Genomic DNA, 26,907 nt, shown 5'->3' on the forward strand with positions numbered 1-26,907 from the left:
CCCCACGGGGGGGAGCTGCACCGGCTGCAGGTTATGCCCCTCGGGTGGGAGGTGCACCACCTGCAGGTTATGCCCCACGGGGGGGAGCTGCACCACCTGCAGGTTATGCCCCACGGGGGGGAGCTGCACCGGCTGCAGGTTATGCCCCACAGGGGGGAGCTGCACCAGAGGCAGGTGGTGCCCCTCGGGTGGGAGGTGCCCCCCAGGTGGCAGCTGCGCCACGGGTGGGAGCTGCAGCACCTGCCCCTGGACCTCCGGCACCACGTGCCAGACGGTGGCCTGGGGCAGCGCGTAGGAGAGGGTGGGTACCTGGGGGGGCTGCAAGGGCACCGCCATCGCTCCGGGGAAGGAGGGCAGCAGCCAGGCAGCCACCGTTGGCGGCTCAGCTGGGACAACGAAGGGGGAGTTGGGCGTCTGCGGCACCGGCGGCAGCCGTCTGGGGAATCTCTCTGTGAGGAAAAAGGGCGCTGGGCTGAGCTCTCGGGCGCTGGGCTCGCCGGCAGGGCCGCAGCCCCGGGAGGAGCGGGAGCCCGCTGCTGTACCTGCCATGGTCGCTGGAGAGTGGGGCGGTTCGTTGGGGAACCCGGGCAACGGGGGCTCCGCCCCAACGGCTGACCAGCCCCTCACCGCCATCTTGGTGAGGACTGCAGTTTCTCTACCCAAGCAGGCTTCCCAGCGCCATCAGTTTCCATCCCCATGAGCCTTTCCCGTCCCAGTCCTCATTTGCCAGGCCCAGGGGGGTTTCGCACTCCAACACTTTCCCCTCCCAAGGATTTTCCATCCCAAGACTTTTCCATCCCAAGACTTTTCATCCTCCCGGCGATTTCCCATCCCGACAGTTTCACAGCCCAACAGATTCCCATGCAAACTATTTCCCATCAGCACGAAGCGTTTCTTAATCCCATGAGATCTCATCCCAAAGACTTCCCATCCCTTGGATTTCTTTTCCAACTATTTCCTACCGCAACGAATCGTACCCACCCCATTCAAGATTTCCCATCCCAATAATTTCCCATCGCAAGAGAGATTTCCCTACCCCAATGCTTTTCCTTTCCAATGATTTCCTCCCCAAGGAAGATTTCCCATCCCAATGCCTTTCCTTAAGGATGCCTTCCTCCCCAAGGAAGGTATCTCATCCCCATGCTTTTCCTTCCCAAGGAAGCTTTCCCATCCCAAGGAAGCTTTCCCGTCTCTTTCATTTCCTAGCCCCATGGCTTTCCAGCCCAAGGAAGTCTTCCCATCCCAGCAATCATTTCTCATCCCACTCATCATTTCCCATCCCCACGATTTCCCATTTTCACCATCCAAAAGACAGCTTAGCCAGCCCACAGCTAGAGAGAGATCCCAACAGGGATTTGCACGATTCTGGTAGATGCAAGGGCATGGACACTTGGCGTGCTAACGATTGCACTTTATTCCAGGGCAACACAGATCAGCGGTACCAAGAGCGCTATGATGAATCTCTGTAACAAGGCAGTGGATACGAGAAATGGCAATGAAGTGGAAAAAATTTGCGCTAATAACAAATGCACTGGGTGACGCCACTACAGCGCCGATGACGTCAGCGTCCGGCGGACCGCCGCGGTGCCTTCCGCCAGGGGGCGCGGTGCGGCGGCGGCCCCCTGGTGACGTCACGCCCGCGTGACGTCAGGGCGGTGCCCAGCGCTCCCTCCATACCCTCCGTCCCCGTTCCTCCCCCCACGACCCCCGCGGTCGGGCCCGGACTGCCCCCCCCGGTCCCCCGGCGCCCAGCGCCACCCGGAGCTCCCTAAAGGAGCCCCGGCACCGAGCGCCCCCGGTCCCCGCGGGCCGCACAGCCCCCCCACAGCCCCCCCACAGCTCCCCCATCACCCCCCCCGGAGAAAAATGAATAAATAAATAAAAGCCCTTTGCGGGGGGTGCTGGAAAAAATTAGGCGGGGGGGGGGGGGAATGGGGGAAACCGGGCGCTGCCCGCCCCCCCCCCGCGAGGCCCCAAGCAGGGCTCCGGGGGCCGGGCTCAGCCGGGAGAAGCGGCTCGGCCCCGGCAGTCCCTCCCCGCGGCGGGGCGGGGGCCGTGCCGAGCCCTGCCCCGGCCGTGCCGAGCCGTGCCCCGCCGCCGCCCAGGCTCCCCCGGGACTGCCGGTGAGTGCCGGGCCCCCTGCGGCCCCCTCTCCCCCCCTCCGGTTCCCCCGGGCGGCTCCGCGGGCCTGGGGCGGCTCCGGGCCGGGCCGAAGCGCTGGGACCGGGCCTGCGGGGACAGCCCCGGAGGGCACGGGCCGGGGGTGGGGGGGGGCCCGGTCACGGGAAGGGAGCACGGGGCCGGTGCCCCCCGTGTGGCTTCCGAGCCCCGCTGCGCCCTGTGGCGGCCGCGGGCCCTCCCCGCTGGGCGCTGCGGAGGGGTCTGGGGGGCGCGGAGGGGATTTGGGGCGCTGCCGCTCGCTGGGGTCCCCGGGCAGCCCTGGGGGTCCCCGGGTATCCCTGGGGGGCAGCACAGGGCTAGGGGGGGAGCAGGTTGGCTGGTCTGGCGCCGGGAGAAGCCGGAGGTGCCCCCCAGCGAAGGGACGAGCCCGCTGGGTGCCCTGGGGTTTTCCACCCCAGGCCCTGGGTGCAGGGCTGGCAGCGTCCCTGTGCTCCAGGCTGGGGTAAAAGGCTTGGGGTTACGTCCTGCGGAGCTGTGGGTGCTCAGCGCACGGTCAGGGAAACACGGCCGGGTGTTGGAATCGGCCAGAAGACGCCCAAGTTTCGGCTGTTCTCTGAGAAACGACGTTCGCGTTGGATTCTGCTTTTAAAGGGCATCGGCGCAGACCGAGAAATTCCGTGCTTCTCTGATAAAGCCTGCCATGAAAAAAGCTCGGCTGTGGCAGAGCTTGGAATAAGGGAGGGGATGCGTTCTGCCACCTGGCCGCCGTGCCTTGAGCCCGTTCCAAGGCAGGGCACCAGGCGTGGTGTGTCAGCAAGCCCAGCCCTTCAGTCCAGTTTGGAGCAGACACGATCGGGACGGGGTTAGCCGGGGCACCTTGGTGCCTTGCTAGCTGGCTGTATGCGTGCGTAATTGAATTCTTCAGCACACAGAGTTAAGTGTTCCTCCAGCCCTGAAACTGTTTTTTGCCATTCGAGCTGTGGGCGAGGGGTTGTGGTAAGCGGCAGAGCAGTGACAAATCTGACCGAGCAGTTCCTTCCTTCCCTGCACTAGCAAAGGGAGCGCACAGGGGAGCTTTATCCTTCCAGTGCCCCGGCCTGAGCTGCTGATGGGGACACTGCTGCCTGCGGAAGGTGTTCAGGGGCAGGGACCGTTGCCAAAAAACTGCTGAGCTCTTCCCCCGTAACCTCAGTGCCCTTTTCCTTACGGCACCACATACACAAACACGCTGGAACAAAAAAGCGTTTCCAGCTTGCACAGCAGGGTTAGCACCGCTGCCTTTTGCAGTGCTCTGCTCTTTTTATTCACAGGGATGTTTAATCTGGATGAAGAAATCGGAATCTTTAACACAGTCACTATTCAGTGTGACATTTCTGTTTTATTGCTGCTGTAGTTTCCCATCGCAGGGACATTTGCCCTGAATCCAGCGCATGTATCATTTCCTTCGGTTTGGCTTTCTTTCTGCCATCGTATTTCACTCAAAACTCTTCTGCCTCTCTTCCTCTTTTCCTTGTTTATTGACATTTCTTTTGCCATCAAATCTGCTTGTTAAACCAGCTTGTTCTGCTTCTGTGTGCAAACCAACTGAATGGTAAAACTGTTGGAAAAGCCTCTGGGAAATTCTAAGCCATTATTTAGGTTCTGGGTAAAGCAAATTAAAAAAAGAAATAGAAAGCTGCCTTTATATTTCTGTAAGAGATTTTCCTGCGGTCTAGGTCATAATGTGTCCGCTGATATCTATAATCACACGAAAGGGAAAACAAGCTCAATTTTCCGTGTGCTGCCTGACTGCAGGTGTTGTAATAACGCACAGAAAAACAGGAGAGCGCGGAAGAGTGCCTGTGTGTAACACGTAAGTGGCCAATGTCGTGCTGAGCTAACTTGCCTGGACAGCAACACCCCGATGGTGTTCCAGATTTGTAAGAGTCATGTGCAGCGCGAGCACAGGCTCGGCTGCTCTTGCACAAGGATCTGGGCTCGCTGATAGCAGCTCCAAAGCACCGTGGGCAGGACCAGGAAGCGATCTGACAGCCGTGGCGTCGCTGCTGCTGCAGGGCTTCAGTGCAAGGAGAGCAGCTCAGGCCGTGCTGAACTCGAGGTGCGGGCAGATGGACCCGGTCCTCGTGCTGGACACCCAGCCTGTGGGTGTAGGGTGCAGGAAAGACCTTAGGGATGTTTGTGTGCAGGGACAGGCTCTGCACACGAAAACAAAAGCATGAGCAGGAGAAATAAAGTCTGGGGAGGTGGCAAATAAGCATTTTTTGGGGGATTTTTGGTGAGGTTTAATAGTTAAAACCGCGGTGCTACAAGGAATTACACGTTGCAGCAAAGTGAGCTGTTGAATGCAGCAGATTCTAAGGAAGAGGGAAAATGCTTCTGTCCCAGTCCTCGAGTGAGCTTATCCGTGGCATCCTTACCTGCACCCCAGGGCTGTCTTTGCCTTCCAGGGAATATCTGTGCGTGCTGGTAGGGCTGCACACGTCCGTACCTGCACCCACCTCCACGCTGTCCCCTGGCGAGGTCGCAGCCCCGAGTTTTGAAGGGGACGGGAGCTGAGTCTCTTTCCTCCCAGGGCAGCATCGCTGTTTCTCCTTGTAGCCTCAACCAGGCTATCACACTAGCCATAGAAACTTCTTCTAGAGTGGTGCACCACATCCCTCTCTCAGGCAGAGCCTCTGTGGAGCAATGCCCCAGCCCCGTCCTGCTGCACGCCGGCCTTTGTTCGGGCGTTACAAAGCAGGCACCCCAGGGCTGCCGTCGTGGCTGCGGGCGTTCGGTGAAGACCTCAGAGAAATTATTTGATTATAATCATACTTTACAGTCCCAATTACTTAACCAGGGCCATTAACCGGCAAGGGTGGTATGGGTGGCAAGGGTGGTATTAATTATTTGCTAGAAAACTGACACTCCCTCTTTTTGTTATTGCAGTTGTCGAGCTGCCGAGGGACTTGTACAATAACAGATTGACCAAAAGCTAGAGCCATGGTGAGTGTGCTTGTTTTCTGTACCATGATGTGCCAGGCGTTCGCTCGGATCAGATAAATGTGGGGAGTGTAGATGGAGCAGGAAGAACACTGTCTTTTTATTGGGGGATGAGTTTATCACTTCCCTGTTTCCTCATGCTAGAGGTCAATGATCCACACGTATGGGCTTTTCCTCTTTGAGAGTTAATGGAAAACCCAATCAGATATTAATTCACAGGGCAAGTATTTGGGTAAACTCTCTGGGCATACTCTTCTTTCCTGGTTCAACCTGCAGGGTTGCCATCTGTACAGTAGTTATTCCAATGCCTTGTTCTCAAAAGCCTGGCCTACGTGAATGTTCAGCGCTGCTTTGCTGTTGGCTCTTCGTGGAAACAGACACCTGGAGGAGACGGGGTCATCCCACAGGGATGGCACCGGCCAGGAGGCAGGAGGAACCTGTCTGTAAATCACCATTTTGAGCAAAACACTGCACGTCCTGGGCATTACAAAATCACAGAACGGTGGGGGCTGGGGGCACCTCCGGGCCCCTCTGGTGCCACCCGGCTCCAGCAGGGCCACCCAGAGCCCTGCACCACGTCCAGCCGGGTGCGAAGGCTCCGAGGAGGAGGCTCCGGCACCTCCCTGGGGACCTGTGCCAGGGCTCCGGCACCCGCCCGGCACGGCCGCGCTTCGTGCTGCTCACGGGGAGCCTCCCGGGCTCCAGTTTGTGCCCAGCGCCGCTGGGCCTGGCACTGGGCACCGCTGGAAGGAGCCCGGCTCCGTCCCCTTCGATGGGAACAGATTATTTTACTATTTACATGGAAAAATGCTACCAATGTTCAGACCCCTGGAGGGTTTGAACAGAGATGTCAGGTGTCCAGCCTTTGTTTAATTGCAAACCAGATACGACGCAGGCAGCAATACGGAGATACCTTCTCTGTGTAGTTCCGTCCTTGTGGCTTATTTCTTATGTGCCTGGGAAGTCCCTCTAGAACAGATTGTTTCTCTTTTGGGTGGGATGGGAGCCTGATATAAAATCACTTGTGTGGGTGGAGTTTACTTGCTGTTGCTATATTTGCATCTTTTATGTCTTTTTTTTTTTCAATTCAACTCTAGTGTATGCATGTATCACTGTAAGTCTGCCTTTGATAACTCCTTTCCTGTGGCTTTAGGCAACAATCAAGGGGGTCTCAAGTTTCAGTGCTGAGCAGGAAGCACAGGCACTAAGGAAGGCTATGAAGGGATTTGGTAAGTTGATCTCCCTCCATGGTTAAACCTTTTTTTCCCCGGCACTGAGAACGTTTGGCCTGGTGGTTCGTTAGAGGGGAAGTCTAGCTGTTTGCATTGCCCCACTGCACCACCCACCCCAAAACTCCTTGAAAATGAAAAGAGGCGTCCTGTCCCCCTGAAATGCAGCCTCCTCTGGTGGTGTGGATCCTGGCACCCTCTGTGCTCTTAAATACATGGAGTCAGTCTGGTCGGTGGAGATAAAGTCAGGAGTGCAAAGGGATGGAAGGTAATGGCAGAGTGGGGACAGCACTGATGACCACAGTGTGTGCTGAAGGGTGATTTTTTAATGTTTCCTTGCTGGTAGCCTGCCTGTTTATTTGTGAATTTGTGTGTGGTCTCTCTCAGTGTTGTCTCCAAGCTGCTCATAGGTATTTTATGATGGTAATCCCACAGACTGGGGACCCTGTACCTGGTCTGAGGTGCTACGCTGATTTTTCTGGTGTGATATGAGAGCACTGAGAGGAATCGAATGATTTGGTCGTGCTGAGATTTGAACCCAGCTTGAAATCCAAGTCTGGCCACAAGAACATCCTTAGGCAGTCTCTTTTCTCTCCTGCAGTATGGTACTGCCATGCCGCTGGCCGGGTTGAGGCACGTCTGTACACCGATCTAGTCCCAGTGCTAGAGGAGCAGGCTGCGTAAGGGACAGAAGATGGCACAAGGCCAGGGGACACTTCTGGTGCTCGTGCAAGCAGCCAGGCTAGCTTTCGTTTGTTTCTTTCAGGCACGGATGAAGATGCCATCATCGACATCTTGACCAAACTAAACGTTTCACAGCGTCAGCAAGTTCTGATCACCTATAAAAGCACTATCGGCAGGGTAGGTAGTCTGCAGAGATTAGTGACTGTGGTTTTAACTGGGAGATGGGGACAACTTTTAGGTTACGTCGCTTGGGTGAAAAGTGAAAAACAATCAAGTCTCCGTAACAGTACGGTTAGCGGAGCCATTCCCCGGCCAAGTTTATTCTGTTTGTGTTCACTTCAGAGCAACTGTTCATGCAAGGAGGGTTGGAGCCTGAAGAAAAGTGGCGAATGCGTTAGTTCCTCCTGTTCTCAAAGGCTGTACCTTCTCCCAACTCCTTTCTCCTCTTTTGGCCCTCTAGGATTTGATTGATGACTTGAAGTCTGAGCTGAGTGGGAATTTTGAAAGGGTGATCATCGGGATGATGACTCCTACCACCATGTACGATGTGCTGGAACTGAAGAGAGCTATGAAGGTGTGGAAATCTTCCTTTCGTATTGCTTAAGTTCTGGTCAAGTTAGTATGATATGGATTAATTAATTTCTTATTAATTATTAACTATTATATGAAGAATCCTGGTTGCACATCAGAAGCAGTTTTCGGTATCATCTTGGATCTTGTCTTGGCAATCCCCTAGGGTGCCGGAACAGATGAAGGTTGCCTGATCGAAATTCTGGCTTCTCGCACAAATGAAGAGATTCGGCGCATTAATGAGAACTACAGGCTTCGTAAGTAGTGCACACTGCCAGCCCTTGTCACACTGCCTAAAAGTCAGTCTTGTGTGCAAGCATACGCACACAGAGAGGAAGGAGAGGGGTCCGCTAGCCTTTAAGTGTGACAAATTGGCCAGACCAGCTATTACCGTTTGTCCAGAGAGAACCTCTGAAGGAAACTGATGTCAACCGCAAGACTGCTAACAGCCTCAGGAGCTAGAACTTCACTGAAAATTCAATTAGTGTAGATAAAATGGGGTGGGACGTTATGGATGTATGGATCTATTGCTAGTTGTATATTGTGTGTTTTTCCTAATTTGGGGCTGTAGCACTAATTATGATGGCTGGAGAGCTGTAATGATGAACCCTGAGCACAGTTCTGTACTTACGTAGCTTATGACTGGCAAATGTTGAGGACAGCATCCAGGTGGACCTGTTACTAACAGATGCCATCCGTGTGTGTGCTCCTTCTAGAATATGGCTCTTCCCTCGAGGAGGACATTGTTTCTGACACGTCTTCCATGTTTCGCAGAGTCCTCGTGTCCCTTGCAACGGTAAGCCCAGTCTAGGGGAAATGGGGGTGAATCTTACTGTGGCTGATAGGCATGCCTCTCTGTTCAGTGGTGATGGCTTTTATTTCACTTTTCACCTCGTGTGTCACCTTGCCTGCTTTTCAAACCCAGCTTCTGCAGGGAGAGGAGTCTGTGCATGCATTCATGCAATGGGCTCTTTTTAAAATGGCCCAGGTAAAGTGGATTGCTGCTCATCTCAGAAGCACAATAACGTCTGAGCTGTATTTCACTGTAGTTGTAAGCTACTGTTTACTTTTAAGGACTCCATTATGTTCCTACAGTAACTTTTCTTTTGAATAGGGAATTGCTTCCAGTAGTTGTTGTGGTGAACTGAGTCTTTTGTCCTTGTATGTCTGCAGGGAAACAGAGATGAGGGGATGTATGTGAATGATGCCCTTGCTCACCAAGATGCTCAGGTGTGTAGTAATCTTCTTCCTTGCAAGAACAGTCTGTTCATGTCTACGTGATGCATGGTGAATCCCTGCTTTTCCAAGACCTCTCTTTTTTATTCAAGGCAAGAGAATGAACCTGAAGCTGTGCTAGACAGCAGCACCCTAGGCGGAGACCTGGTCTCTGTTCTCAGTTTTGACCCTTAGAGAAGCCTCTTTGCTGTTCTGTGACTCAGGCTGTGATATGGGGGTAATGGTTCAAGCCTTCTTTGTGAGGCTCTGATGAGAGATCCCTAAACAGGCTGGGTGTTTGGCAGAGGAGATGACAATTCAGTTGAGAGTTGCTGTGCTTCATCAGTACTTGTTGCAAAACATCTGTGATCTAGACAGGCCACAGGCCAGCAGTGCTCAAGCACCAAGGAAGTAAAAATCTCATCTTATGCACACCCGGTCTTCCCCATTAGCCTTATTTTGTCTATTCACATTGTCTTTAAGTGCCTGTATGAAGCGGGGGAGAAGAAGTGGGGAACAGATGAGGTGCAATTTATGTCCATCCTCTGTACACGGAACAGGTGTCACCTGCTAAGAGGTAGGACCCTCCACAGTGTCCTGGAATATTTTTTTTTCCTTCCTTGTATGAGCATGATGCTTTTGTAGGTGCTTCATATGTGTCCAGTAACTGCGAACTCCTCTGAGACAGCAGGTGTTCTGGAGAGAGCCCAGTTGTATCCATTTCTTTCAGGCTGTTTTGTTCCCTCCTGAGACTAAAAGGGGCTTGAGAAAAAACATAGGTACAACTTGCTGCTGCTCCAGCTTTTAAATTGGAGATAATAAAGTCTGACTCCCATTGGGGCAGAGAGGAAAGAAGCTAAGCTTTTAAACTGCCATAATTAACTAGCAGGTCTTGAAAATGCTAGCAGCTATGGTGGGCCAATTAGCAACACAGTTAATAATTAAAATGAATTATTTCTGTGTGACAGCCCTGATTTAGCTTACAATGCTGCAGTAATGAAACAGTGATCAGGCAGAATATGAGGTGCTTGATCTTGCAAAGTGATCCTTTGTGGTTTGCATGCTTCATGCCGCAAGGAATTTCTCTGACTTTTTATCATGGATTCTTCCTCCTAGTTTTTGATGTATACAGAGGGATTGCTAATAAGGACATAACAGACAGCATTCAATCTGAGATGTCAGGAGACCTCGAAGACGCTTTGCTAGCTGTGGGTGAGTGCCCTGCTTTTAAACTTTGTCTGCAAAGTAATTACATAATTAGAGATGTTGCATCTTGCTTTGACTGCTTTACATAGCTACAGGAGGCAGACGTGATTTGTTTGTTGTTTTTTTTTTATGCTTCACAGATACAATCAGGTGAGAAAGTGTTGTGCTTTATCAAGTAGTTTACTTGGCCAAGTGATGCTTTGGCAGCTGACATTTGCTGTCAGGAGGTAGTGAAGCATTAAAGAATATACAGCTGTGCACTAGGCACAGAGACGTCAGCTCACAGCAGGTCGCTGTCTGTGGATGTCCCTTCCAACCCAAACCGTTCTGTGATGTCTCTGCATTGCACCTGCTGTTTGTCAGCCTTTAATTGTATCTTCACAGAACAAACACCTCCACCAAGAAAGTGCTGCAAAGGTGTGGAAAACCTCCTCTTCCTGTTTTTATTGACCTTCATTTCTTGTTCTTGTCTCTCTTACAGTAAAGTGCATGCGCAATAAACCTGCGTATTTTGCTGAAAGATTGTACAAATCCATGAAGGTAAAGAGCTTTTTTTTTTTTTTTGATGTGTTTCTTTTTTGGCTTGTATTTCCACGCTCAAGTCAGTAGCATCATAGCAATCATTAGATAACCTCTACTGTTAATGGGGAAATAGGTCTGAGCTTTTCTGGAAGAGCTCAGACTTTCCTGAAGCTCAAAGCAATATTCTTCCTCAGCAGAAAGCTGGGCACAATTTTAATGCAAAAATGCTCTAATTAGCAACAGATTCTGCAGAAGACTGAGCAATAAAACCTTTGTGTCTCTCACTGGTTTATCCAAAACATTTTGTAGTTAGTTGTATGTGGTTGGATTCCTTTTTAGGGCCTGGGAACAGATGACAACACGCTGATCCGAGTGATGGTGTCCCGCTCTGAAATAGATATGCTGGATATCAGAAGGGAATTCCTGACCATGTATGGGAAATCTCTCTACTCCTTCATTAAGGTAAACTTCTTGGTGTTAGAAACAAAGAGCTGGATTTGCTAAGTGGCTTAAAGGAGACAGCTACTTGACACCTACTGGGTATTTTAGAGCAGCTGAGATTAAGAAGACACTAGAATAATGTACCAAAACTGTTCCTGAATGTTCATTGTCAAAAACGATACAAACCCTGAAAAAATAGAAGGGGGGGAAAAATGTATGTGCTGGAAGAATCCAGCCATTTGTAGAGCTGTAAAATGAATCATGATCCTTTTTTTCTTTTCTTTCCAGGGAGATTGCTCAGGAGACTACAGGAAAGTTCTGCTCAGACTCTGCGGTGGAGAGGATTAAATGATGCCTGGTATATTGCCTGGATGATGGGAAGCATCATAAGGATTGCGCTCTTTCTATTTTTTTCCCCAAATAGCTTATTAATTGCTATGAATACTGACTTAGGTTAATTAATGATCTGGTTGGATAACGGCAGTTCCATTTAATGCTTACGATAACCTTTTATGCTTGCAACACCTGTTTATATACTACTTTGGCTAGTAAAGCCCATCTTAAACAAATCACTTTAAACAAATCTACATTGTTTTTGCTTCCTGACAAGCTGTCCCTCTGCCTTTGCATTTACCAGCAAAACTTACCAACTGAAGCAAATTTGGACACAGAATGTAGGAAGCTGCAGAGCGAAAAATTAACCTCATCAATACAGGGAGAGTGCAGAATATAGACTTGCTTCAGCTTTTGCAAGATAATTAAAAACCAAAGAAAATTAATCATGTAAAATACAATCATATTTAAATCTTAACTTGTTCTCTGCTAGTGTGGAACCTTAACAGCCTTGTTGTGCTTTATGTATATGTTGCCTGTAGATTTGAAGATCGGGAAGCTGACACTGGTGACATCAGAAAGAACTCTTGCTGCCCTAGGCCTGGTTACAGGTCAGCCCTGTAGTCTTGGTCTGTCCTACTTGGGAGTGTAAATCATCATGTTTATATTTATTACAAGCAGTTACTTTGGATAAAGCAGTACCATTAAGGAATGGCCTGTCCCCAAAGCACGTCTTAACAGCACTACCTGATGCCTTATAGTGGGATGCCTTGTACTGGAGTCATTTACTAAGTCTCACCGGCGCTGGCTGGTGGGACTCCTGTATAACACTACGGTTAGAAACTCCAGTTTGGGTGCCAGTGTGACATGGAATTCCATACCAACTGCTGAAATAAACTTTTCCAAGCCCTACACACCTGTCTGCTAAGCTGAGCATTCTTTTCTCTACAAAATGTGTTTCCTGTTTGCTTTTTCAAGTTTTTTTTTTAACTGTTGGTGTATAATGCTCTGTTGAAGGCATCACAGATTGACACTGGAATTTGAGGGCACGATGTCACGATGGTCTGTGTGCCATTCTGTCACTTGTTTTGTTCCAAGCAGGGCCATGCTTGCCTCCAGAGTGCTCCAGGGCCTTGGAGAGACTTTACCAAGCTCCAGGCAAGCCCCACGTTGCAGACCGACGTCGCAGCCTCTAATCTGGTAACTGTGCCTTAAGCTGGTGACTTCTGGCACCAGAGGAAGTCTCCTGCCCCATTTAAAGATTCAAAACTACAAAGTAGGTTCACTGCCCTCAATGCTGAAGAGGGGGCAAATGTGCCTCCAAGCAACGAGTCCAACCCTAAACCACTTGTGTGGTTTACTGTGCAAGGCCAGGAAGAAACAGGAAGTCGTCGTAATGAGTGACTCCGTCCTGGTGGGACAGAGACACCCCCCTGTCAGGCTGACATAGACTGGAGAGGTTTGCTGCCTGCCAGGGCCTTCAATCCAGGATGTGGAGGGGCTGCTGAAAGTTGCCTGGGACCTGTTTGCAGATCAGTGTCTGCTTGGGAGAGATGGGATCAACCTCACTAAGCAGGGCAAGGATGTTTTCATCCACAGGACGGCCAACCTCATGAGGAAGGCTTTAAACTAGGAATGAGGTGGGAGGGAGTAACCAGCAGCACTGTGAGGGTTTGATGGACAGGGCTGCTGAGCAAAGGGCTTGGGGTTAAGCGCTAGGGGGGGATCACAAAATCAACAACGAGGATTAAATGGAGTCCTCCAGCACTTGCAAGTTAGCAAGGAAATGCCTACGAGGCACCATTGTGGAGAAATCCCCCAAACCCTTTCTAGGAACCCAGTGTGCTGGGGTGTGTCCCTGAAGTCCATGTACGTTGATGCATGTAGTATGAGGAATGAATGTGATGACTTAAGAGATGTGCGTACAGTTTCAGGGCCACGATCATACTGGGATCACAGAGACGTGGCAGGATGGTTCCCATGACTGGAGTATTGCAATGGAAGGACGCGGGCTGTTTGGGAACAGGCTGGGAAGATGAGGAAGGGGTGCTGCCCTCTGTGTGACAGCTGCTGGAGCACATGGAGCTCTGTCTGAGGATGGATGAGGAGCTGGCCGAGAGTTTATGGCTTAAAATTAAAGGGAGGACAGGGCTAGGTGACATTGTAGTGGGACTCTGCTACAGGCCACTTGACAAGAACAAGCAGATGAAGCCCTCTACAGACAGATAGGTGCAACCCCACATACGCAGGCCTGGTCCTTGTGGGGGGACTTCAACCACCCTGGGGTCTGTTGGGGGGACAGCACAGTAGGACGCCAGCTGTCCAGGTTCCTGGAGCACCGCGGTCACTTCCTCCTGCAAGGGACAGGGAGCCAACGAGGAGAGGAGCTCTGCTGGGCCTTGTGCTCAGCAGCAAGCTGGGGGCTTATGGGGAATGTGAAGGGAATTGTGGGGAATGTGAACTCCACCCTCTCATGGTGGAGCCGTGAGAGAAGGTGGAGGTCAGGACCCCTGAAGCAAGGAGGAGAGTGAAAGGCAAGCTCACAGCTCTGCCTTAACATTGCTGATCCCATCCTGCACACGCAGGCAGCGTCCCTGTATTCTTTCCAGGATACACATCCCTGGTTCCTGTGCGTTTCCTTCTCGCACTCTACTTTGACCAGGAGTTCCTGATTCAGCCATGCTGCTCCCTTGCCTTCTTTGCCTGATTTGGCAAAATCCCTGGCCTTCTTTGCCTGACACGTGGGAATTGAATGCTCTTGTGTTCTAAGAAAAATGCTCGTAAAGACCTACCGGCTCTATTCTGCTCCTGGGGGCAGTTTTCCAGGGGGTACTAACTGCTAATTCTTTAAACTGGAAGTTCACTCTCCTAAAATTGAGGGTCTTGACTTTACACCTGGCCCTTATCTCGCAGGATCGTGAATTCCACCAGGCGGAGTCACTGCAGCCCAGGCTGCCAACAATCCTGACCTCTCCAATTCATCCGTGTGCGTAAGCAGCACGTCCAGTAACACTTCTCCTCTGGTTGGGCTCTCTATCACCTGCGTTAAGAAATTAATGTCCATGCACTCCAGCAGTCTCTTGGACTGCTTGCAGCTTGCTGTGCTACTTTTCTGGCAGATGTCAGGTGGTTCAAGTCCCACACCAAGATCAGTGTCTGCATGCGTGATGCTTCCTGTAGCTGAAGTACGAACGCTCGTCAGCAGGCTCCTCTTTATGAAGCAGCCTGTCGTAAACACTGACCATGAGGTTTCCTTTGTTCGCTTGGCCTCTGATTTTTACCCGCAAGCTCTCAACCTGACCATTGCCGCTTTCCAAAGCCAGCTCTGTACAGTCAATCCACTTCTTCACGTACAGGGCACCCGCCTGCCCCTCCTTCCTTGCCTGTCCCTTCTGAACATTTTATAGCCATGTGTTGCAGCGCTCCAGTTTTGTGATTCATCCCACCAAGTTTCAGCAATAGCGATTAGATCAGAGCTTTCTAGCTGCAGTGGCTTCTGACACCTCCTGTTTGTTACCCAAGCTACGTGCATTGCTGCAGAGGCTCTTCAGTCAGGCTATCAGCCATGTCACCTTTATAGAGGAGCACGCCCTAATTCCTTTGAGGCAATTCAAAGGAGTTTCACTGTTGGATCCTAATACATTAGCAGCCCCTGCCTCTTTTCTGTTACTCAAAACTCCATCCCCTTCCCTGGCTCTGTCTAGTTTGAAGCTCTCCTTGTAAGTCTAGCTAGCTTGTTGGTGAAAACTCTTTCCCCCCTTGGTAAGGTGAAGCTCATCAGCTCCTAAAAGACCCGGATTCTCAAAGGTGGATCCATGATCATAGAAGCCAAAGCTCTGGTGGTGGCACCAGCCACAAAACTGGGCATTGATCTGCACGATGTGCCAACTTCTGCCAGCACCTCTGGCAAGATGGAGATCATTGGGCACCGGCCCTCTCTCTTGTGCCCTCTGTGCTCTGAAGTCCTGCTTGATCTTGCCCATGTTTTGCTTTAACGTGTCATTGGTGCCCACACAGAAAAGAAGCAGGGGATAGCAGGATGGGCTTTTAACTAGTAGTGGCAGTCTCTCTGTGACACCCCAGGATCGCGGTTCCTGGCCACCAGCAGACTTCCCTCGACTGTGTCCCAGGTCGGCAGATGGGTGCTTCAGTGCCTCTCAGCAGGGCCATCCACTACCAGCACTCACCACTTCCTTTTGCAGCCTTTGTTGTATGCTGCTTGTGCGGTTTATCCCTGCAAATCTTGCTCGTTATTTTTGTCCACTGACAAGGCTTCATATCTGTTGCTGGTTATTACATACATGGAAGAGGAGTGAGGCGATATCTTGCTCCCATGGGTCACAAGAGGCCATGGTGCCTCCTTCTCCAAGGAGGTTGGTGCCACAGGGCCCTAGTATTTCCCCTTGGGAATCCAGAGAGGTCCCAGTTGACTGGAAGCTGGCAAATGTGGTCCCAATTTTCAAGAAGGGCAAGAAAGAAGATCCTGGCAATTACAGGCCTGTCAGTCTCACTTCAGTGCCTGGCAAAATTATGGAGATTATTCTGGGATTTACTGAAAAACACCTAAACGACAATGCAGACCTTGGTCAGAGCCAACACGGGTTCACTAGGGGAAGGTCATGTCTAACCAACTTAATTTCCTTCTACAACGAGATCACCCGGCTAGTTGACCAAAGGAAGTCAGTCGATGTAATTGTTCTGGATTTCAGTAAAGCTTTCAATACTGTCTCTCACAGTATCCTTCTGGACAAAACAACCAGAATACAGTTGAATAAAAGCATAATAAGATGGGAGAACAATTGTCTGATGGGTTGGGCCCAGAGGGTTCTTGTAAATAGGGTTACATCAGGCTGGTGACCTGTCACTGGTGGGGCTCCCCTGGGCTCCATTTTAGCACCAATCCTCTTCAGTGTTTGAGAAAATTATTTGGATGTAGGACTTGAAGGATTTTTGAGTAAGTTCATGGATGATACAAAATTGGGTGGAGCTGTTGACTCCAGCGAGGGTGGTGAGGCCTTGCAGAGAGATGTGGACAAATTAGAGAGCTGGGCAATCACCAAAGTATGAAGTTCAGCAAGAGCAAGTGCCAGATTCTGCACCTGGGAAGGGGCAACCCTGGCTGTACATACAGACTGGGGGATGAGAAGCTGGAGAGCAGCTCCACAGAGAGGGATTTGGGAGTTTTGATTGATAGCGAGCTGAGCATGAGCCAGCAGAGTGCCTTGGTGGCCAGGTGGGCCAACTGTGTCCTGGGGTGCATCGAGAAAGACCTTGCAAGTTGGTGAAGTGACTGTCCCACTCTACTCTGTGCTGGTGCGGCCTCACATCCAGTACTGTGTACAGTTCTGGGTGCCAAAGAAAGATATAAAGCTATTAGAGAGTGTCCAAAGGAGGGCAACAAAGATGGGAAAGGGTCTCCAGGGGTATACATATGAAGAGCGGCTGAAGTCAGTTGGACTGTTCGGCCTGGAGAAGAGGAGACTGAGGGCAGACCTCAGTGAGGTCTACAACTTCCTCCCGAGGAACAGGGACAGGAGGAGGGACTGGGTGGCCCAAAGGCGCCCTGCAGAGCTCTGCCCTGGGACGAGCTGGCTGAGCAGGTCCCCTGGTGACACATGGGGCAGAGCTGGCTCTGCACACATCAAGAGCTCGCAGCAGGGAGGGATCTCTCCCCGAGGCTGGTGAGTAACTGGAGGAGTAACTGTTTGGATTCGGATTTCACTGGAACGCAAGTGCTTCAAATTGCCACTTTAAAGCACACAAAAAAACACACCCCAAATGTACCTGAGAGCAGAAGGGGCAGAACTGCCCTCTGCGATGCAGCGGGGACCGATTGTCCCGTATGGCTCCATGTGGCTGCCCGGGGTCCTGTCTGTGGGGCCGTGCTCTGCCCCATCTCTGACACGGTCTGTGACAGCATCACAGTGCTGTCATGCTTGAGGTCAGAGTGGGACCCTTTATGTCACAATGACAGCTGCCATATCACCATATGCACTGTCCACACTGCGCAGAAGTGCAGAGGAGGAGAGTGGAGAAGGAGTTTCCTACTGGGAATCCCCACCACAAGGATGCAGTTTCCCTTTGTCAAGCTCCCCGCGCTGCGGGTGCTCAGCCTGGACGGTAAGGCCTTCAGGAGCTCTGCCACCAGTGTTATTGGGCGATATCAGTACCCAAAATTGCAGCGGCGGGGAGGGCTGGGGAGGAATTCAGGGGGCCCCAAGTGGTTGTCCCGTATGGCTGAGGGGTGACAGTGGCAGGAAATCTGTGGTAACACTTCCCCAGGGAGAGGGTCAGCTCTGGAAATCAGCATTAGAAGCGAAGGGGAGAGAAGGGCAGAGAAGGGAAGGGCAGGGGATCCTGTTGAAGGCCGGCTGACCTCCCTGCATTTCTAGACACCGCCTGAAACGCATGTGTTGGCGATCTGGGCTTTCCTTGCAACCAGCCACAGCCTCTGGCTGTTCCCCGCTGGCTCTTCTGGTCTTCCCAGGCGGGCAGAAGGGGCCCGGAGCTGGGGGGCCGCTTCCCCTTGCAGACGCCAGCTGGTGGGATGCCAGTGCCCAAGTCCCTTCTGCTGCCCCTGGCTGAGCCCAGCCCTCTCTCGGGCTCACCCTGAGGCTGAGAGCCTGAAGGCCGCCAAGAGCTCGGCCCTGCAGCCCCCGCGTACACTTGCTCCTGCTGACACCTCTGCCGACCGCTGCGCGTGCCAGCTCCGTGCCTGGGCAGGCGCTGAATGGCGGTGGGCTTGCTGGCCCAGAGCCTGACGTGTCTCTCCCTTGCTTTTCAGATGTCATAAGAATTTGGGATGGTGTGTCCCAGTACATGCTCCAGCAGTTTGCACTGAAAAAGGTGAGCTGTTCCTCCTATTCCTCCTGGCACGTGGATGCTTTCCGCAGTCCTGGCAGCCCCGCTGCCATCGAATGCAGCCGTCCACCCAATTCTCTGAAATGCTCCTGAAGGGCATGGAGGTGGGGCAGCGCTGCTGCTGTGACATCCGATGCCAAGGAGGGAATTTGGCTCTGGTAGAAGAGAGGCTTCAAGCCTTCCTGGCACCTCCCAGCCCTCACTGCTGGAAGGCAGAGGCCCAGCAGGAAGCCTGGGACACTTCTCAGGGATCACTCAGCACCCCTCGGGCCTTACAGAGCTCCAAGATGCTTGTTTGGCTTTTACTCTCCTTCTGTGCTATAAGGGGGAAGAGGAGATAGGAGAAAAGAACACGTCTTCTGCTCAGCGGCTCTTCTCCAACTCTTTCTGAAGAGCCCCATCCCACCTCCTCGCCCCTCCGGAGCGGAGGAAGCACAGAATGCCAGCGTCTCACTCCGACGAGTCCATTTGTCCTGCTAAAAGCACTTCTCCTGTTCTCTGCTCTCCGCAGGGTGTGGCCGTAGATGTGCTTGGCGTTTTCTACATAGAGCGGAAGCACAGCAGCGAGGTGAACGGGGACATGGTTGTGCCCAGGTTTCACCTGTCGGAGAGGGTCGCGCAGGCGCAGGGGCTCAGCTACACCAGCAGCGACATCCCCGGTAGGCTGAAGGCACAAAGCCTTTGCTAAGCCTTGCGGCGCCGTCGGGCTGCTGAGCCGCTGCCCACCTGACGCTGTTCCTCTTTTGCTGTTTTCTAGATGATCTCAAAGTTGTCCCCCTGGACTATTCTCAATTGTCACAAAAGACATCCATTCCCGAGAAGCTGGTGAAGGAGTGTGTGAACGACATCGTGGTACTCTTCAGCTGGGGTGCCGGACTGGGGGAGGATTACGACCTTGTTTTCAAGGGCATCGGTTGTCTGATGGGCCGAAACAAGATCCTCACAATGAGATACCACACACAGTTTCTCCTCGCCATTGATGGGACTGGAACTGTCTTAGAATGTCTGCTCTCCGTAAGTTTAACATTTTTTCCAGGGCTCTTTCTGAGGCTCAAGCCAGACACCTCCCTAGCCTGGGATCCCACTCCCAGCAGCTTGGGGACAGAGCACAAGAGCAGGGCAAGTTCTGTTGCGCTGCCAGCAAAAGGGGTGCAGGGGGAGGGTTTCCCTGAGGGAGCTACGCTGAGCAGTGGCAAGGCGTGCTGCCTTTGTGGGCAATGGGACCCTTTCTCGGGCCTCATCTGCCACATCTCTGTCCTTTCGGCAGAACCCATGGACAAAGATTTGCGTGCTATCAGGCAAAGAACCCGAACCTTTCCACGTGCGTCCCGGTGGGATCCGCGTGCTTCCAGCGTGAGTACATGCACTTGTGCAGCCCTTGGCTCCTCAGCTCCTCCTTGGTAGGGCTGTCGCCAGAGCTGCCTGCTCCTGCGGATAGCCAGAAATCCCTCCGTGATGGAAGGACGGCCAGCTTCCTCCACGCGTGCTTTCTGCTTCTGGACGCTGGCTGTCCTCACCTGCTTTAGTATGGAGGAGGGATTGTGCTCTGCACTGCCAGCATGGATTGGACCTGGAGAGCAATTCAGGCATCCTTTCCCATCGAGATTCATCTCCTCGTTCCCTTTCTTGGTGGGGCGGTGGCAAAAAGCATTTGAAAAGGCAGCTTCTCAAGTGTCCTCTCTCCTGGCTTGTACCTGAGAGGCCTCTCAAGGGTAGTTCAGCTGCTCAAAGGCCTGGTACAAGTCGTGCTGGGGACATTTCCCAGACTTTCCTCAGACTGCAGTGAAGGAAAGGTCTCCTAAAGGCCTTCTTCTTCTTGGAGCAACAGAGAGTGGAGGAGGGACTTGGTGGCCCGAAGGGCGGCTCTGGGGTCCAGTGGGGCCCTGCAGAGCTCTGCGCTGGGACAAGCCCAGCTGAGCAGGTCCCCTGATGGCACAAGGGGCAGAGCTGGCTCTGCACACATCAAGAGCTTGCAGCAGGGAGGGACTGCTGGAGGCCGAGGGGCTCTGGTCTGTGCCACCCAGTGAGAGCCCTCCAAGGTGGTAAATAGTCTGGACACACTGCTTTAGTGATCTGGAGGCCCTGTAGTGACCGCCAGCTATCACTGTCACCGCCTGCTCAGGGGAGGTGGAGCCCTTTCTTCCAGCTCATGTCTTCTTCTTTCTAGGTTTAAGATTAAGCTACCCCCTGGCAGAAAAGCCGAAGAGCTTTCCTCCACTGAGCGAGACAGTGAGAAAGAAAGTAAGGACTGTCCGAGTAAGGACTGAGCAGGTCTGCACCTCCTCTTGTCCATGTGGTCACAAAGACGCTGTTCTGAAGAGGTGTCTTCTTTCCCAGCAGCAGGCAGCCCTCAGGCTAAGCCTCTCCACCACCAAAAGAAACGTCCACTGAAAAGAAACATCCTGAAAGCGGCGAAGGACAAGAAAGGGCAACAGGACAGTAGAAGGAAGACTCCGGACAGGTGAGGCTCTTGGGCAAGCAGATAAGGGCAATGAGATGGTCTGGTAGTCACGGGAGCGAGAGATTTCTCTTGGACATGCCATCTCTATTAGCTCTGAAAGGCTATTAGCACATCTCAGAAGGGCTGGTGTTTGCCAGCCAGACTGTAGGTGTACGGCAGTGTTCTGTGAGACACGGGGGTCAGCCTCATTCCTTTTCACCTTCTGTCTATCCAGCAATGAGTTTAGCGTACTGTTAGCCAGCCTGCAGACAAAGTTTGAGGCTGAAAAACAGGAAGTCTTGGCAGAAGACCTGGCGAAGGAGAGAGAGAGTGAAGGTAATGCAAGCCCAGACTACCTAAAGCATGCCCACTGCCCCAAGTTGCGGCTCCTCTGCAGAAGGACACTTCCCCATGCCACCCCATTCCCGAGCAGAGCTTGCCGAGTGCTCTTTCACTTGAGCACTGTCACAGGACCGAGGGGCCTCCTAGGAAATGCGACTCCATCAGGGTCGCTGCCACAGAAAGCATCCCAACGGCACCCAGCAGCTCGGCATGCGCCTCTGGTCTGAGCTGCCCCAAGGACGTGGCTTTGGCCTGAAGGTCTGAAGGCCTTTCTCATGTTTTGCTTCAAGGGCGTCCTCCCAAGAAGCCCCTGCTGCCCCGAAGGAGGCTTTCCCCGGTGACACTTCCTGTGCTGAAACCAGAGGACGGACGGGGAGAGCAAGCTGCAGGAGACAAGCCCCCTGAGAGGTGAGAGCTTTGGAGAGACGCAGCGGGCACCGGTGTGCCCTGGTCCTGGTGGCAGGGAGATGTTTGTGTTGGCCGTGTCGCCTCCGTCAGCTCGGGAGGGCTCTTTGGACGTGTGCACATTTCCTGCTGGAGAGCCCGGCACGGCGTGACACGGTGAGACCCCCGCATCGTGTCAGCTTCAGCTTTGTGCCTGTCTTGTTCCCAGGTCTGAGCCCTGCCAAACACCATCTGCCACTCCGGGGCTGCTCCAACACCCCCGTGGAAAAGAAGGCATAGGTAAGGAGGGTGAGAAAGAAGGAGAGGTAGCGGATGGGCCCTGGCACAGGCTTGTGGGCTTCCCTCGTGCCTTAGTGTGTGCAGAGGCAGCCAGGGCTCTGTGTGGTTGCTGGGACAGCAAAATGTCTCTCAGACGGCTGGGTTTGCCCCAGAGGGTCCATCTTCAGGGCTCACGGTGGAGGAGGACCCTGGCCCAGCACCATGCCTCACGCTGCAGTTGCTCTGCTGAGGGACGTCCCCGCTGCGCCCCGTGCCCTAGCGTGACTTGCCAAGCTCTGCGTGAGGGGTGGGCTTGTGCTGGGGGGAGAAAGGAAGGCGGGCTGTCCGTCCTCACTGCAGATACCTTCTGCCTTGAGGGAAGGTCGAGGCGGGGGGCGTATCCTAGAGATTCAGTGCGCTTTCATCTGATGAGGAAGGATGTGTTGGGAAGACTGTCAGAAGTCTCCCGGCGGGTGCTCAAACACCATTTCAGCTTGGGAGCTGGTGACTCGCTCCCTCCTGGTGGAGCTGCTCCCGGGCTGCTCACAAACAGGGCCCTGCGCAGACCGTGCCCCTAGGAGCAAACGTGTCCCAGGGAGCAGTGCAGGCAGGCGGGAATCTCCTCCCCATGCCTGATGCCATCTGCCCCACCAAGTCTCTGTGAGGTCTCCAGCACTCCCTGGCAGGCCCTGCTCCTCAGGAGGTGTCCTAGGGAAAAGAATACTGGACAAAGAGAACCCAGGGGTGAGAGTTGCTCTCTGGACCTGCAGAGTTGGATGACATAAAGGGTTCTCAGGGGCCTCCACCCCACAACGAAATGTGACTCCAGGGCCATTGGGGTCGCTGCCACAGAAAGCATCCCAACGGCACCCAGCAGCTCGGCATGCGCCTCTGGTCTGAGCTGCCCCAAGGACGTGGCTTTGGCCTGAAGGTCTGAAGGCCTTTCTCGTGTCTCACTTCAAGGGCATCCTCCCAAGAAGCCCCTGCTGCCCCAAAGGAGGCTTTCCCCGGTGACACTTCCTGTGCTGAAACCAGAGGACGGACGGGGAGAGCAAGCTGCAGGAGACAAGCCCCCTGAGAGGTGAGAGCTTTGGAGAGACGCAGCGGGCACCGGTGTGCCCTGGTCCTGGTGGCAGGGAGATGTTTGTGTCAGCTACACTGCTGGGCAAAAGGGCATGGAAGTTCTCCTGCAGGAGATAACTGGCAGTGCTGCTTTTCTCCCTACATCCCTGTCTCCTTTCACACTGTCCCTGCAACCCTAAGAACAGCAGCGTGACCACCCGACAGTCTTCCAAGTCACTGTCAGCTGGGGCCTTTGCACGAGACCATCATCTCAGATGATGCTGTCTTTCTCTTTGTCCCACTCAGAGAGGGCTTAGTCCTGAGCATCTCTTTCTCTGTCTTTGAGAACACAAGGCATTGGCTACCCAGCTCTGCTCAACAACCACCTTCTGCTGCAGAGGCACGGGCTCGCAAAGTAGACGCAAGTATATTTGGTGGAGTCCCAACACTACCCACTTTGTATTTTTAGTGTGCTACCAGACATTGAGAGGGACTATTCCAAGGAGGGCAAGAGCAAAATGACGCACCGCGTCAGGAGGAAAACTGAAATCCCTGCCTGCAAAGGCCATCAGAGAGCAGGACAGGTACGTGGTCTTGCCCCATGTCACTTCTGCGTTGCATTGAGGAGTGGAGAAGCGCTTATGGTCGTGCCCAAAAGACTGGAGGGAGTCCAAAGGAGGGTCACGGAGATGATCAAAGGGCTGGAGAATCTGCCCTGTGAGGAGAGACTGAGGAACCTGGGTCTTTTCACCCTTGAAAAGTGAAGGCTTGGGAGGACCTCATCACAGTATTCCAGTATTTAAAGGGTGGCTACAAAGCCAACGGAAGCTCTCCTTTCACAAGGGCGAACATGGAGAAGACAAGGGGCAGTGGGTACAAGTTGCACTGAGCGAAGTTTCGTCTTGCTAGAAGGTCTTAGGACCAAAGGGGAGCAGTTAGGTGTCCGTGGGAAGGAAGAAGACGCTCCCTGTTGTGCCTTGTTCAGAGCAGGGCATTAGGAGCGGGGTGCTCAGTACGAGGCACAGGAGCCCCCCAGCCCTGAGATTAACTCTGTCTGTTGTGTGTCTGTCGCCCCCCAGGAGGTCTGCTACCTGTGCATGCAGCAAGAGGAACAAAGTCTGCGGGCAGCCCTGCTGAAGCAGAAGGAAGAGCAAGAAAGGGCTGAGCGGGCAGAACTGCAGGCCTGGAAGGCCAGGATGGCAGCGCTGCACGCCCAGGTACGCACAGTGACCTCAGCCACGCGGAGGACCGGCATTTCTCTCCCCTGGCAGGGCTGCCGAGTTGTTTCCCCAAAACCCGGGGGGCAACTCGCTGCTGTCTCTGAGTCTCCTCTGCTCCTGTCCAGGAGAGAGAATCGGTCAATACCAGACTCAGTGGACAATTCGTCAACTAGCAGACAAAAACAGCCCTCTCCTTCCTGCCTTGAACCTGGGGAGGCTCCGCCAAGGCTGCCAGCCCTGGCACTGGAGCAGGAGCTCTCCCAGGCAAGGGCTATCCCAGCCCCGGGCTGCTGCCTGCAGGGGAGAGCTGGGCGCAGGGCAGCTCTTCGTGCTCACCTGTTCTGCTACAGGCGTGATGTACTGGTTTTTCCCTCGTAGTGCAGTAAGGTTTTTAAGTCTGATTTGTGACCGAAGCCTCTGGACTTCACCAGCCACCCTGATATAAAAAGAAAGAAATTTGTTCCTTTGGCTTCAGTGCTTGAAAGATGATGCCTTCAATGCTCTTGTGCTTGGAAGAGCAGACTAGGCTGAGTGTCCGGAGAAAGGTTGTGTGATCCCCAGGTGCCTCCTGTGCTGTGCTGTGCAGGGATCGTTCCTTTGCTGGCCCCTCGAGCCAAAATACTCTCCTTTTTTTTCTTTCCCTCATTGTATAACAGAGAGCACGTGCTGCATGGAAGCTGGAGATTGCTAAAATAGCCAAAACGGAGAAAAGAGAAAACGACGATAACCTGGTAAGAAGTTTATACAAAATAAAATGAGGTCCCCAGCAGGTAACTGCGGTGTCTCAGCTGTGCCACTTGGGAAGCGCAGCGAGCCCCTGCTCTGACCTTGGCACCTCCATGGGGATTTGCAGCGGTGATTCTCCAAAATCCCCCGGCACATCTGCAGTGTCCCTGATGCAGTCCCCCACTGGGCTGGTGCTTCTGGGCACACTCATTTGCCCGCTGCTTGATAAGCCTCTCTCTCTCTCCAGAAATCCTACTGGTCCCCTCCTCCATCCTACACCATAAGAAGGGAGTATGACAGAGAGCTCCAGGAGAGGAGGGAGGTGTGGGGAAAGGAGCCAAAGCATATACCAGTGAAGACCTCACTGCAGTGGTAAGTGTGCACAGCTCCTGCCATGTCCTGGTTCAGTGGCAGCGAGACAGCGTTGGGCCAAGGACCCCATCCCTGGCACAGCTCAGGGGCTGCATGCAGCATCCTGCAATTTCTCCTGGCCTGGGTATGTCCCTGTCTTACCCCTGGCTCCAGGTACCTCTCTACAACTCCAAGTGAATTCTTAGGGCTTCTAACCTCAAGGGTGTGGGAACAAATGGGACCATGGGTGTGAGGGGTGGGGCAGGCCTAGGGCAGGAGGGGCCTGAGCCAGCAGGTGAGAGCAACGTTGTCCCTCTGTTGCAGCCATCAAGCACTGCCAGCCATCCGGGCAAAGTTTTAGAGGTGGACGGAGCCGGCTGGGGAAGAGCAGAAGAACAGAAAGAGCAAAACCCATTCAGGGCTCACAACAAGAGTGTGCCTGGTTCCTCTGGTGTGTCCGAGCAGGGCTGGTGCCTTGCCTTCCTGCAGGGGGAGGAGGCACCAGCAACACCAGCTGGCTGCAGAATGACACCGCTGTGAAGGAATCCTGTTGTTTCCAGCTAGCCAAATGGGTCTCCCCAGCCGTCCGAGATTCACCCAGAGTCAACTCTTAGTTAAAGCAGCAAGAAACCTTGCAAGGACCCCACCCAACACTTTCTCTGGCTTCTTATACCCATACAACCTTCATTTTGTCCGCTATACTCAGTTCTGAATATATAGATATGTTTTGTTCCTTCAGATTGGTGGTTCTTTATTGCAGGACAGGATGGCTTCTGTTACCTCCCAAGGCAAGGTGGCTTCTGCTATCTTGCAGGCTCTGGTCAGCACGTCCCCCCTTCCCCATCAGTGCCACCCAGGCCCCCACACAATGCCACTCACTGGTGCTCAGTCAGCACTACATACCAGGTGATGCAGAGCTCATGCCATGGCCTAAGGCTTCACTAAATTCACTAAATTCACTAAATTTACTAAATTTACTCTACTAATGTGAAACAACAGCCACCCGAATTCATAGAATCATAGAATGGCTTGGGTTGGAAGGGACCTCAAAGATCATCCAACTCCAACCCCCCTGCCATAGGCAGGGATGCCACCCACTGGATCAGGTTGGCCAAGGCCCCATCCAGCCTGGCCTCGAACACCTCCAGGGATGGGGCAGCCCCAGCTGCTCTGGGCAACCCGTTCCAGTGCCTCACCATCCTTACAGTGAAGAATTTCCTCCTAATGTCTAACCTAAATCTGTTCCCTCTGTGTTTAAGACCATTCCCCCTTGTCCTATCATTATCTACCCGAGTAAAGAATCCTTCTCCATCCCTTTTATAAGACCCCTTTAAGTATTGAAAGTCCACAATGAGGTCTCGCCGGAGCCTTCTCCAGGCTGAGTATGGGCAGCTATCTCACCCTTTCTTCATAGGAGAGGTGCTCCCACCCTCTGCTCATCTTTGTAGCCCTCCTCTAGACTCAAATTCCTTACATACCAGCACCTTGTTTCTCTTATAGTGTCCTCCCTTTGTTTTTACGAGTATCCCTGCATTCTATAATACATACATTTCAAACATTCACTTTGCCTCTGTGTTTTTATGTATAATCTCCACACACATGCAATAGAGGATTATAGGAAGCAAGCACACCAAGACTAACATTATAATCAATACGAGGACTGAATGTAACATAAGATTTCAAACCCCGGTAGTAGTGGAAGACCATCCCAACAGTACTTCCCACGAGTGGTATCCACCATCCTTCCTAACCCTCTCCAGAACATGGTGTATTTCCTTTGTATCATGACGGACGGTGATAAAGATTTTCTGTCCATTATCTCATATATGCTCTAATAATTTGTGTAAATCATTGACCGTATACGGTCCTTCCCATTTTGGGTCTAGCTTGGTTTTCTCTGGAAATATTTTAATTACTACCTCATTCCCTGGCTGTATGT

General features: G+C 52.9%; 2 protein-coding genes across 4 annotated transcripts; both read left to right on the plus strand.

Moving 5' to 3' along the window:
• Positions 1-1,750: 1,750 nt before the first annotated feature.
• ANXA4 (annexin A4) lies at positions 1,751-12,217 on the plus strand. Of its 3 annotated transcripts, none has more exons than XM_083812057.1 (14): positions 1,751-2,123; positions 5,050-5,106; positions 6,257-6,332; positions 7,099-7,193; positions 7,477-7,590; positions 7,753-7,843; positions 8,303-8,382; positions 8,760-8,816; positions 9,285-9,378; positions 9,918-10,013; positions 10,489-10,547; positions 10,869-10,991; positions 11,259-11,328; positions 11,846-12,217. In XM_083812057.1, exons 2-13 carry the CDS (start codon positions 5,104-5,106, stop codon positions 11,316-11,318), a joined length of 948 nt encoding a protein of 315 aa, XP_083668183.1. In that variant the 5' UTR covers positions 1,751-2,123; positions 5,050-5,103; the 3' UTR covers positions 11,319-11,328; positions 11,846-12,217. The 3 variants fall into 3 exon arrangements, with proteins under 3 accessions (XP_083668183.1, XP_083668181.1, XP_083668182.1); XM_083812056.1 differs by adding an exon at positions 3,916-3,973 and having other exon boundaries at positions 2,092-2,123; positions 11,259-12,217; XM_083812055.1 differs by having other exon boundaries at positions 11,259-12,217.
• A 10,965-nt stretch (positions 12,218-23,182) lies between these two features.
• Positions 23,183-26,907, plus strand: LOC310886913 (uncharacterized protein). The gene is made up of 5 exons (XM_083812113.1): positions 23,183-23,255; positions 23,751-23,888; positions 24,548-24,622; positions 24,865-24,989; positions 25,293-26,907. Exons 1-5 carry the CDS (start codon positions 23,190-23,192, stop codon positions 25,327-25,329), a joined length of 441 nt encoding a protein of 146 aa, XP_083668239.1. The 5' UTR covers positions 23,183-23,189; the 3' UTR covers positions 25,330-26,907.

Source organism: Anser anser (assembly GCF_964211835.1).
Source record: "Anser anser genome assembly, chromosome: 26".
Classification (NCBI taxonomy): domain Eukaryota; kingdom Metazoa; phylum Chordata; class Aves; order Anseriformes; family Anatidae; genus Anser; species Anser anser.

Excerpts from the sequence above, each read along its gene's own strand:
- LOC310886913 (XM_083812113.1), top strand. The coding sequence starts at position 23,190 with ATGACGCACCGCGTCAGGAGGAAAACTGAAATCCCTGCCTGCAAAGGC. Across the intron at positions 23,256-23,750 it reads GCCATCAGAGAGCAGGACAG|GAGGTCTGCTACCTGTGCAT; the intron begins GTACGTGGTCTT and ends GTCGCCCCCCAG. Across the intron at positions 24,623-24,864 it reads GAGAAAACGACGATAACCTG|AAATCCTACTGGTCCCCTCC; the intron begins GTAAGAAGTTTA and ends CTCTCTCTCCAG.
- ANXA4 (XM_083812055.1), top strand. Across the intron at positions 7,194-7,476 it reads ATAAAAGCACTATCGGCAGG|GATTTGATTGATGACTTGAA; the intron begins GTAGGTAGTCTG and ends TTGGCCCTCTAG. Across the intron at positions 10,548-10,868 it reads GATTGTACAAATCCATGAAG|GGCCTGGGAACAGATGACAA; the intron begins GTAAAGAGCTTT and ends ATTCCTTTTTAG.